A 17,831-nucleotide genomic window follows, 5' to 3' on the forward strand; every position below is an offset into this window, starting at 1 on the left:
CCTTCTTGCTTACATCTCATGACCTGTCCGATGCCTCATCTTTTAGACGTTGACCATTTCTAACTAAGTTCCTTGTTCCCCAAATTTGTATTTTCTTTCATCTCTAAACTTGGCCTTCTTTTTTCTCATCAATGGAAAATCTCTAGTCTGGTTCCCCATCTTCTGCCACTTGTTCAAACCAGAGCAGCGGTCCCTAATCTTTCTTGTACCAGAGACTGGTTTTGTTTCATGGACAGAGGTTGGAGGATGATTCAAGTGCATTACAGTTACTATGCATGTTATTTCTATTACAATTACATCAGTTCTACCTCGGATCATCAGGCATTAGATCCCAGAGGCTGGGGACCCCAGGACTGGACTAAGGTCCCCCCTACTTACTACTATAACTGTTGGAGCAAGAATTCTATTCTGGCTGACAGTGTAAACCAGCCAGGGTCTTTCATCTGCCCTCACCCCTTGCCTCCTACTTGGGATGCTGGGTCTTTCTTTCATGGAACTCTGCTTCATTTGATGGGATGGTCGTTCAAGGACAACTGATACCAGGCAAAGGGGGCGAAGGTAATGGGAGAATGAGGGTCATGTAAACAAGAGATCAAGAGGACGGACAGGAGAAGCAAAACTGTAGAACTTCTTGCCTTCTGCCCACACAGCTGCCTTTTCTTTCTCCTTGCTTTAGAAGCTGTACTAGGTTCAACCCACGGTAACTACAAGGTGGCTCTTTCTTGCCTCCCGAAGTACAACCTCCCACAGTGGAGTATAGCAACACATCTAAAACCCTGTGTTCAGGTTCCATATTCTAAGAAATGAGATCTTCGATGAAGATGGTTGTTACTTGTTTTCAGAAATTCAATGGCAAGGTAGAGGAAAAAATTGAAAACCTGGTAAAGATATGTGGCTCCCTGTAGGTAAAGTGAGCTACCCCGCTCCTTCACAATTAATGAGATGAATTTTTCAGTCAGAGCTACATGAGATTAAAAACAAGGAGACACAAGAATAAGAACACACTTGGAATAGTGCAGGTGGCTGGATGCACCCATCCCTCTCAGAGCAATGAGGAAAAAACTCCTTGATTTACTATGCAGGTTTTTTTTTTTTTTTGATAATCAGAAAAATGTTGATTTTTGTTCTCATCCAGCAGCTGTAACTAGGTGTTTCAGAATGTACACTTAAGGTGATTTTTTTTTTTTTTTTTGCCTTTCATCAGATCGATATGTTACTTTGCCTAGTTTATTTTTAGATTTACTGAGTGTTCTGAGGGTAGAGAAGGGTAGGAAACTCAAAGGAAAGCAGCAAATTGGTTTGTATTTCAAGTTCGGGCTGAATCAGGACAGGAGAAACCCTTGGAAATTAACAGGGGGAGCAGGTTTCCTGGGCCCTCTTTGCTGACAGCTGGGATAGTGGAAGGATTTACTGATGGGGGGACTGGGGAATTTCAGTGCCAGAGAATATAACCAGGGCCCCTCTGCCACTGGGCAAAGGATGCTCACCTGAGAGTGTGTGGGAGGGTCAACCCCAGATGGGTAAAGAGAGCTGTTTTTCCTGGAACATTAATGAAATATTTACTATTGATCAGAGCCAAGGAGGGGTCATTGCCAACACTCACTCCTCTGTAATTTTCTAGAAGATCAGAGGGTATGAAAATGTGAATGAATTTTTCTTCCTATTTAGGAGAGGAGGAATTTCTTAAAAATCCAAAACACAGCTCTAAGATATCAGCTGTTTACGTAGCAACTTACATTTGGTGTCTTGTCGCCTAGAGAGATGAGAGCGCGTGCTCTGCAGGTGCCTGATCTCCATCTGCTGTTTTACTGATGCTTTTGGTCACTGTGGATAAAACTGTATGATAGCAAGTATCACATGGCATCTTTTTCCTCTGTCAAAGGTTGTAAAAAGAGCAATGATGGTGTAATTCAGAATGCAAGCACGTGGGCATGAAAACGTCTGTCCATGTAGTCAACTTTTGATCCTCTTGGGGGGCATCTTTTTAGGGCCCGATCTTTTCTGGGCCACTGACAGTACAGCTTAGTGCAACAAAAAGTGAACTAGTGAGTTATGAACCTGAAGTCAGATATTTTCCATTATTTTTGGATAATTATTTTTTTCCCCCCGTAAGGGTGGAAGATATGACACAGCTAAAAACATCTGAAAAGAAACAGAAGTGCTATTGCAGATATGAATGTTGTAATTACAGGTGTGCATGCCTACTAAATATATATCCAAAACACACTCTCGGTGACTCCTGGTTTTGCCTCCCCTGAAACGGAATGCACAATTAATGTCACTAAATATAATTCTCTGTTACCAAAAGAATGCCACATCCCTTTGTCTTCAAAATATCACTGGATCACCTCTATGCAAACATTCTTTACAAATATTACTTCATCTGATATGGCTATACTGTATCCACCTATTCTTTAAAGGGCAAAACAAGATTTATGGGCTACATAAAATTTTTCTAGATACACTAACAGCAATGAAAACACTTTTTAAATTAACAGGTATCAACAGGTATAAATAACTTGTCTAAAGCATTTAATGGTCTTTAACACAGTCAACTCCCCTGGCCTTGAAAACAGTGTTAAATTCTTTTTTGCCAGTGGCAAAAAAAAAAAAGCCCATCAAGCACAACTTGAAAAATTGGTATCATTTCCCTGCCAGTAAGCACAGAACTGAGGGACTAAATATTTTATGGGTATTTTTTGTCATCGGCCTTATGACTTCCGTCCTCTCTTCTCCCTCCCTCTTGCCTGCTCAGGGCTGATTGTTGTGACCTTGGCCGTCTGTTGGATGCCCAACCAGGTTCGGAGGATCATGGCAGCGGCCAAACCCAAGCACGACTGGACCAAGTCCTACTTCCGGGCATACATGGTCCTGCTCCCCTTCTCAGACACCTTCTTCTACCTGAGCTCCGTGGTCAACCCGCTTCTGTACAACGTGTCCTCGCAGCAGTTCCGAAGCGTGTTCGCGCAGGTGCTGCGCTGCCGCCTGACGCTGCCGCACGCCAACCAGGAGAAGCACCTGCGTGCCCACGTGGCCGCCACCATGGACAGCGCCCGCTCCGCGCGCCGCCCGCTCATCTTCCCGGCTGCCCGGCGCAGCACTTCCTCTGCAAGAGCTAGCAAGGTTTTCTTAAGCACTTTTCATAGCGAGGCCAAGCCCGAGTCTAAGCCTCAGGAGCTGAGTTGCGAGTCAGCAGAACCCAACTTGGAGACGAAGCCAGCCACCCCTGCCACCGGGAATGGTTTTCAGGAGCACGAAGTGTGACCGCTGAGGAAGGCTGGCTGGACTGCTAAGCAGCACTCCTTACACGAAAGCCATGTTACCTTCACGCGGCAGTGATACCAGAAACTGTGCTCCCATCAGGGACAGGAGTGGAAGGCCGGCCTGGGAAGAGCAGCCAGCCACCGAAGTGTCAGCTGAGAGCTGATGCTGCCGGCCTGGCCTCAACTCTGATTACAGATGGGGCTGACGTGCATCCCACCTCCTTCCTTCCTTCCAGGACACATCGAAAATTCAAGCTCTATGTATTCAGAGCTCACAAGGATTTTCTTTCCCTTTTTTTTTTTACACTGAGCTCTCTGTTTCCAAAGGAACTAAAAGAACAGATTCCCCTCCCTACCCAGAATAAAAGGACACCCAGAAGAATCTCGGGGAGCAGGGGAGGGCAGGCCAGAAGAACAATGCAGGAGGGGCTGACATCTCCTTCCGCCTTCAGCAGTGTGCCGAGAAAAGGGCTATCTTGAGGAGCAAGATGGTGCTGGGAAGCCATGGCCGAAGGGCCGAGGCGGAACTGCTCCTTTTCTTGGGCCGGGGCCCGTTGCAAAGAGGGGTGTTGCAGCAGCTGATGCAAACAGAGTTCAGTTTCCCTGGGGAGCAGAAGGACTGGTACCCAGCCGAGGCGATGAGGCAGGCTGCCGACGACGCACACGACTTGCGGTACATGATTCCTGCAACACAGACCCAGAGGAGCGAGGTTAGCCTGCCTGCGCCGGCCAAAGGACTGCAGGCCCCTGAGTCTCAAGCCCAGGGACAGCACTTCCTCTTACTCCTCCCACAGCCCAGAACCTTGGTGGGTCCAGGAAGATACTCAAGGTTGTTTCCTTGAGCATCCAAACTCCACCACTTGTGCAGTGAAGAAGGCAGGCCTCGTTTCACTTGCTTTTGACAATTTTTCTCAAGGCTATTTGAGATGCCAATACCAGTGAATAAAGAGCTGTTACTATCAAAGTTCATTTTTGTTTAAAGTCGGAATTCACACTGTGTACTAGACAGAGCTTTTTGTTTACTTTTTTTGGTTTAAACTGTCTCATGCCAGAGAGGCCGACAAGCTGAGCCTTAAGATCTTATCTGTTATTACTTTATAAGCGGCCACAGAGATGGCTCACAATGATTTTTTTATAAATCCTAAATTCTCTCAATAAAGACCAAAGCCCAGTGGGAATAAATGAGATCCCTCTGAAGAGGCCCTGTGGGTTCAGTGAAGGAGGGGTCTGGCTAACAGTGTGCTGAACACTGCCTTAGTCCAAGGGAAGTTTTGCCCTCAAAACATGGCCATTAGCCAAGTCAGCCCTACATAGCCAACACTTAATAACACATACTGTGTGGGCGCATGGGTTTGTCAATAAAACCGGGGGCCCATCTTGAGCTCATGTATCATGTTCAAATTGTAGCATACTTATCCAGTTAGGGTGTCTTGGATAATCATTTGACTTTATAAAGATGGGCATTTGCTCAAGTAATAGGTAAGCTTATTAAATACTTTCCTGGATGCCAGGGATGCTCCAGATGGCGACTAGCTCATTTACTACCTGCAACAACATTACAAGGGAGTCCCCTAAGATGATGCCCATTTAACAGATGGGGATGGCAAGGGAAATTTAATAACTTGTTCAAGTCACACTTCTAGAAAGCAGAGCAGCTGTGATCTGAACCAAAGATTCTGGTCCCATGCTGTCAAATCTGTAGTACTGTATATAGCAAAGAAGCCACCCAAGTTAAACACAAAATGGTTTTGTATTCCACAGCAGAGAAGACTGCTTGGAAAATAGCTTTTGGTGTATGTGTGTGGCTGTATTTGTGTCAATGACTTACTTTTCTTTTTGGACATATGATGTCATACTAAAGCTGGACCTCAAAGGGAATGAATGCCTTGTATCCCCCTCAGATACGCAGGGCAGCAAATGGGCTACACACAGTCCACCAGTAGCCAGGGCTTCCCATTCCCTGGAGTTCCCAGCAGGGATGTCTGTCTGCATCCCCCTTTGGTTTGGGTCCCTCCACCTTGAGAACTGCTACTCTGGATGCTAGAGAAACAGTACACATTGAAGTGCCTAAAACTTCCAAGTGAGAGGTAAAGAAATGCTTTAGATTTACATTGAAACATGCAATTTTATGTCATTTCTATAACTACATGTTTTTAAGAGTTGATTTTCTTACACTGTTAGGAAAACCTGGAAGGTAGCTGGTCTGGTAAGATAAAGGCCCTGGACACAGGATATGTATGTGGGGGGAGCACTGCTGATTTCTAAGGAACATGCTATAGGGTGTTTCCCATTTATAGATTTCCCAGCCTCCACATTTTCTAACCATTGCCCATTTTAGAAAGTTAAATTATTACTATGTTTTTATTCTTCAATATTAAAAGTCATAAGTGTCATTTGTCAGTTCAACTTCAATAAACTTTTCCCCTTTAAGTAAATTTTTAAAATTAAACAAGTACTGAATACATCTTTCACTGCAAAGAAGTTCAGACAGATAACCGGAAAACGTTCCTTGACCTCTGACTCCAATCCTATGTCCTCCTAAGAGGTGAGCACTCTTACCAGTTTGCGATGCCGTCTTCCAGACCTACCGCTACGCACTTACATGTGTCCATGGCGAAAGGGTGTGTGCACATGTCCTAAGAGCATAACATCCTATATGCTGTACATGTCTCCTATTTGCATTTTTACTTAGGCTTAAAAATATATCCCCAGACATGTTCTAACTGTATAGAACTAAGGGTAAGTGATGAGACTGGTTAGATAAGTAATGCAAGATGGGAGCCCTAATTTTTGTGACTGCTTCCCATTGGATATCTCCAAATCACTTGGCTCTGATGGCCAGTGGGGCCTACACTTGTGGCCCTGCAGAACTGTATATATTTGCATTCTTTAAATGTTGCTACCAGGGTGTTTGTCTGCCAATCAGCTTGAACCTAGGTGCTAAGATCCTCTTCTTTGGGACACTAACTGACCTCAGCCCACACTTAACTACTGGGAGCTATTAAACACAAAATGCCTGCTTAGAACGAAATGTCATTTGCAGCAACATGGATGGACCCAGAGACGGTGATACAGAGTGAAGTGAGTCAAACAGAGGAGAAATACCATATGACATCCCTTATATGAGAAATCTAAAAAAACCCAGATGAACATTTTTATAAAATAGAGAGACTCACAAACTTAGAGAATGAATTTACGGTTGCCAGGAGGGAAAGTTCGGAGGAAGGGATAGTTAGGGAGTTTGGGATGGACATGTACACACTGTATATTTAAAATGGATAACCAACAAGGACCTACTATACAGCACAGGGAACTCTGCTCAATGTTATGCGGCAGCCTGGATGGTTGGGGAACTTAGGGGAGAATGGATATGCCTGAGTCCCTGTGCTGTCCCCCTGAAACTATCACAACACTGTTAATTAGCTACACTCCAATTTAAAATGAAAGAGTTTAAAAAATAATAAAATAAGCTGTTTAGACAGTTGGAAAGGTTGAAGAGATAATCAAAAGCTGGGGAAGGGTTGAATGATGAGGTACATCTTCTATACTAGGCCAACCCTTCAAGAGAGGTGGCTATTTCATCTAATGCATAGAAACCAATACAAGTTGTCAAAATGAAAAGATGAATATGTTCCAAAAAATAAAACTTCAGAAGAAAATTGTACTGAAAAACAGGTGATTTACTGGAGAAAGAGTTCAAAGTAATGCTCTTAAACATGCCCATTGAACTAGGGAGAAGAATAGATGAGCACAGTGAGAATTTCAGCAAAGATAAAAAATGTAAGAAAGTATTAAATAGAAGTCACAGAGTTGAAGAATACAATAACAGAATTGAAAAATGCTCTAGAAGAGTTCAACAACACATTAGGTAAAGGAGAAGGAAGGATCAACGAACTCAAAAACAAGGCAGATGAACTCACCCAATCAGAGCAGAAAAAAACAAAAAGGTATCAAAAAAAAACTGAACATAGCTTAAGGGACTCATGAAACAATCTCAAGTGGATTAATTTTCACACTATTGGACTCACAGAAGAGGAGGGTAGAAGACTTACGTGAAGAAATATTGGCTGCAGATTTCCCTAACTCGGGGAAAGAAATAGACATCAAGAGTCAGGAATCCCAGGAGTGCCAAATATGATGAACCAAAAGAAGACCTTAAGACACATAATATTTAAAATGTGAAAATATAAGAATATTAAAAGTGGCAACAGAGAAACAACTTGTTGGAACCCTGTAAGATGAGCAGATTTTTCACGAGAAACTTCAGGCGAAAAGGGAATGGCACAACACATAGGCATATCTCAATTTCTTTTTGTTTAACTGTCCTTCACACATACTGTGTTTTTTCCACAAACTGAAGGCTGATGGCAACCTGAGTTTACCAAGTATACTGGTAAAAAAGTGAAGTAAGCAACTGCTCACTTCATGTCTCTGTATCATGTTTTGGTAATTCTCACAGTATTTTAAACTTTTTCATTATTATGTTTCTTATAGTGATCTGTGATCAGTGGCCATTGATATTACCACTGTAATTGCTTTTGTCTTGTATTTTTACTTACAGTATGTGCTTTTTAAAAAGGCATAATGCCATTGCACACTTAATAGATTACAGTATAAGCATAACTTTTATATGTATTGGAAAACAAAAAAAAACTTGTGTGATTTTCTTTGTTGCAATATTTCCTTTATTTTGGTTGTCTGGAACTTAACCACTCCCTCGCCCCCAGCATCTCTAGGTATGTCTGTATTCAAAGTGCTGAAAGAAAAAAAGAAAAAGAAAAAATTCCCAAATAAGAATATTCTAAGCTGGCTTAGTTGTAATTCAGAACTGAAGGAGAGATGTAGAGTTTTCCAGAGAAGCAAGAGTGAAAGGAGTTCATCACCTCTAAACGAACATTATAAGAAATGTTAAAGGTGCTATTTAAGCTGAAAAGAAAAGGTGCTAACTAGCAACAAAACATATGAAAGTAAACATCTCACTGATAAAAGTAAATATCTAGTAAATGTAATAGATTAGTCACTTATTAGACTTGTATGAAGGTTAAAAGACAAGCAGTAAAAACAAGTAACTACAATAATTATGTAAGGGATACACAAGATAAAAGTAAAATTTGAGTGGAGACAAGATGGAGGAGTAGAAGGATGTAGGCTTACCTCTTATGAAAACACCAAAACCATGGTATAGCTACTATGGAGAACAGTTTGGAGATTCCTTAAAGAACTAAAACTAGAGCTACCACATGACCCTACAATCCCAATCCTGAGTAGATATGCAGAGAAAAGACCTGATCTGAAAGGATACATGCACCTCAGTGTTCCCTGAAGCACTGTTTACAATAGCCAAGACATGTAAGAAACCTAAATGTCTATCAACAGAGGAATGGATAAAGAAGACATGGTACATATATACAATGGAATATTACTCAGTCATTAAAATGCAAAATGCCATTTGTTGCAACATGAATGGGCCCAGAAGTTGTCACACTATGGAAGTAAAAGAAAGAGAAATAATTGTATGACATCCCTTATATGAGGAACCTAAAAAGAAATGATCAGATTAATTTTTTTTACAAATTAGAAATAGACTCACAGACTTAGAGAATGAACTTATGGTTGCCAGGGGGAAGGATGAGGGGAAGGGATGGTTAGGGAGTTTGGGATGGACAGGTACACACTGCTATATTTAAAATGGATAACCAAAAAGGACCTACTGTATAGCACAGGGAACTCTGCTCAATGTCATGTGGCAGCCTGGATAGGAGGGGAGATTGAGGGAGAATGTATACATGTGTATATATGGCCGAGTCCCTGTGCCGTCCACCTGAGACTTAATCACAGCATTGTTAATTGGTTATACTCCAAAATAGAAAGTTTAAAAAAAAAAAAAAAAAAGACCCCAAAATCACGACTAACTGCTGAACAACCATTGACAAAAAAAAAAAAAACATGCCGGAACCTACCAAAATAGATATCCTACATCCAAAGACAAAGAAGCCACATCACAACAGTAGGAAGGGTGTGATGGCAATAAAACCAAATCCTGTACCCTCTGAGTAGGTGACCAACAAACTGGAAAATAACTATATTGCATGCAGAAGTTCTCCCACAGGAGTGAAAGTTCTGAGCCCCACATCAGGCCCCCCAGCCTGGAGGTCTGGCGATGGCAGAAGGAGCCCCAAAGAATCTGGCTCTGAAGGCCACTGGAGTCTGACTGCAGGAATTCCATAGGCATTCCACTCTTGGAGGCACACAAAAGGTCTGGTAAGCATCAGGACCCAGGGGAAAAGCAGTAACCTCATAGGAGCCTGACCAAACATCCCTCCTGGTATGAGAGGGTCTCCTGTGGCAGTGGGGGCTGGCTGTGCCTCACTGCAGGGACAAGGACACTGGCAGCAGGAGTTCTGGGGAGTACTCATTGGCTTGAGGCCTCCTGGAGGCTGCCACCAAGACCTGGCCCTTCCCAACAGCTATAGGCTCCTGTGTATAGACTCCTGTGTTGGTTGCTTGGCTTCAGGCCAAGCACAACCCTGCCTACCAGAAGAACAAGACCCACCTCCACCCACCAGTGGGCAGGAACCAGGCCCTCCCATGAGGAAACTTGCACACGTCTCTTAGGCAGCATCATCCACCAGAGGATAGACAGCAGAGAAGCAAGAACTGCAACACTGCAGCCTGCAGAACAGAAACCACAATCACAAAGTTAAACAAGATGAGACAGATTATGTCCCACATAAAGGAACACAATAAAACCCCAGAAGAACAAATAAGTGAAGTGGAGATAGGCAATCTACCTATTTATTTAGAGTAATGATAGTAAAGATGATCCAAGATCTTGGAAAAAGAATGGAGGCAGAGATTGAGAAGATACAAGAAATGTTTACCAAAGACCTAGAAGAACTAAAGAACAGAGATGAACCACATTATAACTGAAAAATACACTAGAAGGAATCAACAGCAGAATAATGAGGCAGAAGAACAGATAAGTGAGCCAAAAGATGGAATGGTAGAAATTACTCCCACAGAAAAATGTAAAAAGAGTGAATAGAAATGACAGTGTACAGCCTCTGGGACATAAAATGCACCAACATTTGCATTATAGGGGTTCCAGAAGGAGAAGAGAGGGAGAGAAGACCAGAAAATATTTGAAGAGATAATAGCTGAAAACTTCCCTAACATGTGAAAAGAAATAGTCCCCCAAGTCCCAGAAGAATAGAGTCCCAGGCAGGATAAACCCAAGGAGGAAAATGCCAAGACACATAATAATCAAGTTGACAAAAATTAAAAGACAAAGAAACAATATTGAAAGCAACAAGGGAAAAGTCAATAAATGACATGCAAAGGAATTGCCATAAGTTTATCAGGTGATTTTTCAGCAGATACTCTGTAGAACAGAGGAATACTCTACTAAGCAAGGTTCTAATTCAGATTCAACTAAAAAATTAAAATTTTTACAGACAAGCAGAAGCTAAGAGTTAGCTCCACCAGATCAGCTTTGCTACAAATGCTAAAGGAACTTCTCTAGGCACAAAAGAAAAGGCCACGCTAGGAACAAGAAAATTATGAAGGGAAAAACTCACTGGTAAAGGCAAACATACAGTAAAGTCAGGAAATCATCTGCACACAAATATGATATCAAAACCAGCAATCATGAGGAAAGTACAAATGCAGGATACTAGGCAACTTAAAACAATATTTTTTATACACAGATTGCTATAGCAAAACCTCATGGATACCGCAAATCAAAAATCTACAACAGATAAGGAAGAAAAAGAAATCCAAACACAACACTACGTTAGTCATCAAATCACAACAAAAGAGAAAAGAGGAAGGGAAGAAAAAAGACTTACAAACACAAGTCCAGACTAACAAAATGGCAATAAGAATGTGTATGTGTTAGTCATTCAGTCATGTCTGACTCTTTAGACCCATGGACAGTAATACGCCAGGCTCCTATGTCTATGGAATTCTCCAGGCAAGAATACTGGAGTGGCTAAGCCATTCACTTCTCCAGGGGACCTTCCCTCACCCAAGGATCAAACCTGGGTCTCCTGCATTGCAGGCAGATTCTTTATCATCTGAGCCACTGGGGAATACATATTAATAATAATCTTCACCCTAAATGGATTAAATGCTCCAAGCTAAAGACACACACTGGCTGAGTGAATACAAAAACAAGACTTACATATATATAATATATTATATATATGTAAATGCTGCCTACAAGAGACCAACTTCAGATCTAGGGACACATAAAGACTGAAAGTGAGGGGATGGAAAAATGTATTCCATGCAAACACGAATCAAAGGAAAGCTAAAGTACCAATACTCATATCAGACAAAATAGACTTCAAAATAATGTTACAGGAGACAGTGAAGGACACTAATGATCAAGGGAGAATTGATGCTTTTGAACTGTGGTGTTGGAGAAGACTCTTGAGAGTCCCTTGGACTGCAAGGAGATCCAACCAGTCCATCCTAAAGGAGGTCAGTCCTGGGTGTTCATTGGAAGGACTGATGCTGAAGCTGAAACTCCAGTACTTTGGCCACCTCATGCGAAGAGTTGACTCAATGGAAAAGACCCTGATGCTGGGAGGGATTGGGGGCAGGAGGAGAAGGGGACAACAGAGGGTGAGATGGTTGGATGGCATCACTGACTCAAGGGACATGAGTTTGAGTAAACTCTGGGAGTTGGTGATGGACAGGGAGGCCTGGTGTGCTGTGATTCAAGGGGTCGCAAGGAGTCGGACACAACTGAGTGAACTGAACTGAATAATCAAGGGATCGATCAAAGGAGATAAAACAATTTTAATTATATACGCACCCAACACAGGAGCATCTCAACATATGAGGCAAATACTAACAGCCATAAAAGGAGTAATTGATAGTAATTCACTAACAGTGGGGGACTTTAATACCCCACTTTCATTATTGAACAGATAATCCAGATAGAAAATCAATAAAGAAAAACAGGCCTTAAATGACACATTAGAGCAGATGGACTTAATTGATATTTATAAAGCATTCCATCCAAAAGCAGCAGAATACACATTGCTTATAATTGCACATGGAACATTCCCCAGGCTTGATCACATGCTGGGTCACAAAGTAAACCTTGGTAAATTGAAGAAAACTGAAATCATATCAAGCATCTTTCACAACCACAATGCTAGGAAATTAGAAAACAGCAACAGGGAAAAAACTAAAAAAAAAAAAAAAACCCCACAAACACATGAAGGCTAAATAATATGCTATTAAACAATCAACTATTTAAGAAATCAAGGAGGAAATTAAAAAATACCTAGAGACAAATGAAAACAAAATAACAACAATCAAAAACCTATGGAACACAGCAAAAGCAGTTCTAAGAGGGAAGTTTATACTAATACAGTAAGTCCACTACATTCAACATCACAGCAATCCAATATATGCTCCCCCAGCCTCTAGTGCTGCAGAAGCTGAAGTTGAACAATTCTATGAAGACCTACGAGATCTCCTAGAACTAATACCAAAAATGATGTCCTTTTCATCACAAGGGAATGGAACGCCAAAGTAGGAAATCAAGAGATACCTATATAACAGGCAACTTTGGCCTTGGAGTACAAAATGAAGCAGGGCAAAGGTTAACAGTTTTCTCAAGAGAATACATTGGTCATAGCAAACACCCTCTTCCAACAACACAAGAGACAACTCTACACATCGACATTACCAGTGCCAAAAGCAGATTGATTGTGTACTTTGCAGCCAAACATGGAGAAGCTCTATGTAGTCAGTGAAAACAAGACCTGGAGCTGACTGTGACTGAGATCATCAGCTCCTTATTGCAAATTCAGGCTCAAATGGAAGAAAGTGGGGAGAACCACTAGGCCATTCAGGTATGACCTAAATCAAATCTCTTATGATTATACAGTGGAGGTGATGAATAGATTCAAGGGACTAGATTTAGTAGACAGAACGCCTGAAGAGCTATGGATGGAGGTTTGTAACACTGTATAGGAAGTGAAGTCGCTTAGTCATGTCTGACTCTTTATGACCCCATGAATTGTAGTCTGCCAGGCTTCTCCATCCATGGGATTTTCCAGGCAAGAATACTGGAGTGGCTTGCCACTGCCTTCTCCAGGGGATCTTCCTGACTCAGGGATCGAACCTAGGTCTCCTGCACTGCAGGCAGACTCTTTACCATCTGAGCCACCAGGGAAGCCCAAACACTGTATAGGAGGCCACGACTAAAACCATCCCAAAGAAAAAGAAATATAAGAGGGCAATGTGGTTGTCTGAGGAGGCCTTACAAATAGCTGAGAAAAGAAGGGAAGTGAAAGGCAAAGGAGAAAGGGAAAGATATACCCATCTGAATGCAGAGTTCCAGAGAACAGCAAGGAGAGAAAAGAAAGCCTTTTTAAGTGAACATGCAAAGATAGAGGAAAACAATAAAATAGGAAAGACAAGAGATCTCTTCAAGAAAATTGGAAATACCAAGGCAACATTTCATTCAAAGATAGACACAATAAAGGACATAAATGGCAAGGACCTAAAAGCAGCAGAAGAAATTAAGAAAAGGTGGCAAGAATACACAGAAGAACTGTACAAAAAAGCTCCTAATGACCCAGATAACCACGATGATTTGGTCACTCACCTAGAGCCAGACATTCTAGCATGTGAAGTCAGGTAGGCCTTAGGAAGGAAGCATTACTAAGAATGAAGCTAGGGGAGGTGATGGAATTCCAGCTGAGCAATTTCAAATCTTAAAAGACTATGCTGTTAAAGTGCTGCACTCAGCATGCCAGCAAATTTGGAAAACTCAGTAGTGGCCACAGGACTGTAAAAGGTTTTTCATTCCAATCCCAAAGAATGTTCAAATTACCATACAATTGCACTCATTTCACATGCCAGCAACATTATGCTCAAAATCCTTCAAGCTAGGCTTCAGCAGGACATGAAGTAAGAACTTCCCAGACGTACGAGGTAAATTCAGAAAAGGCAGAGGAATCCAAGATCGAATGGCTAACATATGCTGGATCATGGAAAAAGCAAGGGAATTCCCCCCCACCAAAAAAATGGAATTCTGCTTCACTGACTATGCAAAAGCCTTTGACGGTGTGGATCGCAACAAACTGGATATTCTTAATGAGATGGGGATACCAGACTACATTACCTGCCTCCTGAGAAACCTGTATGCATGACAAGAAGCAATTATTAGAACTGGACATGGAACAGTGGACTGGTTCAAAACTGGGAAAAGAGTACATCAAGGCTGTATATTGTCACCCTACTTACTTAACTTATATGCAGAGTACATCATGTGTAACGCTGGGCTGGATGAATCACAAATGGGAATCAAGACTGTGGGAGAAATATCAATAACCTCAGGTACCAGATGACACCACTTTAATGGCAGCAAGTGAGAAGGAACTAAAGGGCCTTTTAATAAAAGTGAAAGAGGAGAGTGGAGAAGCTGGCTTAAAATTCAACATTCAAAAAATGAAGATCATGTCATCTGGTCCTATCACTTCATTGTAAATAGATGGGAAACTGTGGAAACAATATCAGATTTTGTTTTCTTGGGCTCCAAAATCAATGCAGATGGTGACTGCAGCCATGAAATTAAAAGACACTCCTTGGAAGAATAGCTATGACAAACCTAGACAGTGTATTAAAAAGCAGAGACATCACTTTATCAACAAAGGTCCGTATAGTCAAAGCTATGGTTTTTCCAGTAGTCATGTATGGATGTGAGAGTTGGACCATAAAGAAAGCTGAGTGTCAAAGAATTGATGCTTTTGAACTGTGGTGTTGGAGAAGACTCTTGAGAGTCCCTTAGACTGCAAGGAGATCAAACCAGTCAATCCTAAAGGAAACGAACCCTGAATATTCATTGGAAGGATGGATGCTGAAGCTGAAGCTCCGATACACCTGATACGAAGAACTGACTCACTGGAAAAGACCCTGATGCTGGGAAGCATTGAGGGCAAGAAGAGAAGGTGGCGACAGAGGATGAGACGGTTGGATGGCATCACTGAGTCAATGGACATGAGTTTGAGCAAATTCAGGGACACAGTGAAGGACAGAGAAGCACTTCATTGGGTCCCACAGAATTGGATGTGGCTTGGCCACTGAAGAACAATTCCCCTACATTCGGACCTTCAAGTTATGATCTTTCCATGATGTAAACATGCATCTGGTTCCAGCAAGGAACCAGAACCTGTGACACCAATATCAAGCATGAGTGAAATTGCAGCTTGCCCCAATATCAAGCATGAGTGAAATTGTAGCATGCCCTTCATCTCCTCTTGATGATGATTCTGCAATTCTACCATCTCCTATCTCTTCTCGGTCCCACAGTCAGTAGCTGTCCTTGCCTGTTCACTTGATGCCAGTCTGTGTATGCCAGGCGTTACTGTACTACTGTACCTTTGAGTTACTATACTGTAAGATTAAAAATGTTTCTTTTTTGTGTTTTTACGTACTATTTATGTGAAAAGTATTATAAATCTATTACAATATAGTACTATATAGTCAATTGTGTTAGTTGGGTACCTAGGCTAACTCTGTTGGACTTATGAAAAAACTGGACTTACACACACTTTATTGGAATGCAACTCTTCTATATGTAGGGGACTCACTGTACAATGTTATCTCGGGAAACAAGAAAAACCACAAATAAACCACCTAACTTTACGCCTAAAGCAACTAAAGAAAGAATAAACAAAACCCAAAATCAGTAGAAGGAAAGAAATCATAAAGATCAGAGCAGATAAATGAGACAAAGAAAACAACAGAAAAAGAAAAAATCAGTGAAACTAAAAGCTGGTTCCTTGAAAATATAAATGTAACTGATGAGCCTTTAGTCAAACTCATCAATAAAACAATGAGAGGGGTCAAATCAATAAAAGTAGAAATGTAAAAGGAGAAGTTACAACAGATACCACAGAAATACAAAGGATCACAAGAGACCACTACAAGCAGCTAAACTCTGGGAGATACTGAAAGACAGGGAAGCCTGGAACACTGCAGTCCATGGGGTGTCAAAGTTGGACATGATTTAGTGACCAAACAACTGACAGTACCACACCAATAAAATGGACAACCTAGAAGAAATGGAAAAATTCTCAGAAATGCAGTCTTCCAAGACTGAACCAGGAAGAAATAGAAAATATAAACAGAGACCAATCATAAGCACTGAAAATGAACTGTGATTCAAAAACTCCAAATAAAGCCCTCACAAAAATCCAGGACCAGATGGCTTCAGAGGCAAATTTTATCAAATATTTAGAGAAGAATTAATACCTATCCTGTAACTCTTCCACAAAATGTAGTGGAAGGAACACTCCCAAACTCATTCTATGAGGCCACCATCACCCTGACACCAAAACCAAAGATGCCACTAAAAGAAATAAAATTACAGGCTAATATCACTGATGAACCCAGACACAAAAATTCTCAACAAAATACTAAAAAACTAAGTCCAGCAATGCATTAAAAGGATCATACACCATGATCAAGTGTGACATTTCCCAGGGACGCAAGGATTTTTCAAACCTGCAAATCAGTCAGTGTGATATACCACATCAACAAATTGAAGAATAAAAGTCATATGACCATCTCAGTAGATATAGGAAAATTTTTTGACAAAATTCAACACCTGTTTATCATGAACGAACTTCAAAACATGGGCATAAAGGGAACATGCCTCAACATAATAAAGGCCATATATGACAAACCTACAGCTAACATCAAACTCAGTGGTGAAAAGCTGAAAGCATATCATCTTAGATTGGCGACAAGGTCAGGATGCTTACTCACACCACTTTTATTCAACATAGCTTTGGAAGTCCTAGCTACAGCAATGAGAAAAGGGAAAGAAATAAAGAGAATCCAAATTGGAAAAGAAGTAAAACTGTCCTTGATTACTGACAACATGACAGTTGTAAACATAGAAAATCCCAAAGATGCTACCAGAAAACTGCTAGAGATCATCAATAAAGGTGGTAAAGTTGCAGGATACAAAATTAATACACAAAAGTATACTGCATTTCTACACACTAACAATGAAAGATCAGACATAGGCATGAAAGAATCAATCCCTCTTACTATCACATCAAAAATAGGAATAAACCTACCTAAGGAGGCAAAAGTCCTATACTCTGAAAACTAAGACGCTGATGAAAGAAACTGAAGATGACACAAACTGAAGGAAACATATACCACATTCTTGTATTGGAAGAGTCAACATTGTCAAAATGACTATAACTCAAGGCCATATAAAGAGTCAATGTAATCCCTATCAAATTAGCAATTGCATGTTTCACAGAACTAGAACAAAAAAAATCTTAAACTCTACATGGACACACAGAAGATCCGGAGTAGCCGATGCAATCTTGAGAAAGAATAACTCAGCTGGAGGAATCAGACTCCCTGACTTCAGGCTATACAAAAAGATACTGTCACCAAAACCATAAGGTACCGGCACAAAAACAGAAATACAGATCAATGGAACAGGATAGAAAGTCCAGAAATAAACCCATGCACACGTGGTCAATCTACAAGAAAGGAAGGAGGACTATACAATGGAGA

General features: G+C 41.2%; 2 protein-coding genes across 3 annotated transcripts in view; one reads left to right on the forward strand and one right to left on the reverse strand.

Annotated features, from left to right (window-relative positions):
- GPR39 (G protein-coupled receptor 39) overlaps window positions 1-3,264 on the forward strand; it is a 251,673-nt gene extending 248,409 nt beyond the window's left edge. Inside the window, exon 3 of the mRNA XM_065931412.1 lies at window positions 2,756-3,264. Within this exon, the coding sequence (XP_065787484.1) occupies window positions 2,756-3,264 (509 nt within the window). The remainder of the gene's footprint in view (window positions 1-2,755) is intronic.
- Window positions 3,265-3,711: 447 nt separating this feature from the next.
- Window positions 3,712-17,831, reverse strand: part of LYPD1 (LY6/PLAUR domain containing 1) — a 55,199-nt gene continuing 41,079 nt past the window's right edge. For both annotated transcript variants that reach the window (XM_065931414.1, XM_065931413.1), the window contains one exon: window positions 3,712-3,947. In XM_065931414.1, the coding sequence (XP_065787486.1) occupies window positions 3,712-3,947 (236 nt within the window). The remainder of the gene's footprint in view (window positions 3,948-17,831) is intronic.

Source organism: Muntiacus reevesi, chromosome 3, assembly GCF_963930625.1.
Source record: "Muntiacus reevesi chromosome 3, mMunRee1.1, whole genome shotgun sequence".
NCBI lineage: Eukaryota > Metazoa > Chordata > Mammalia > Artiodactyla > Cervidae > Muntiacus > Muntiacus reevesi.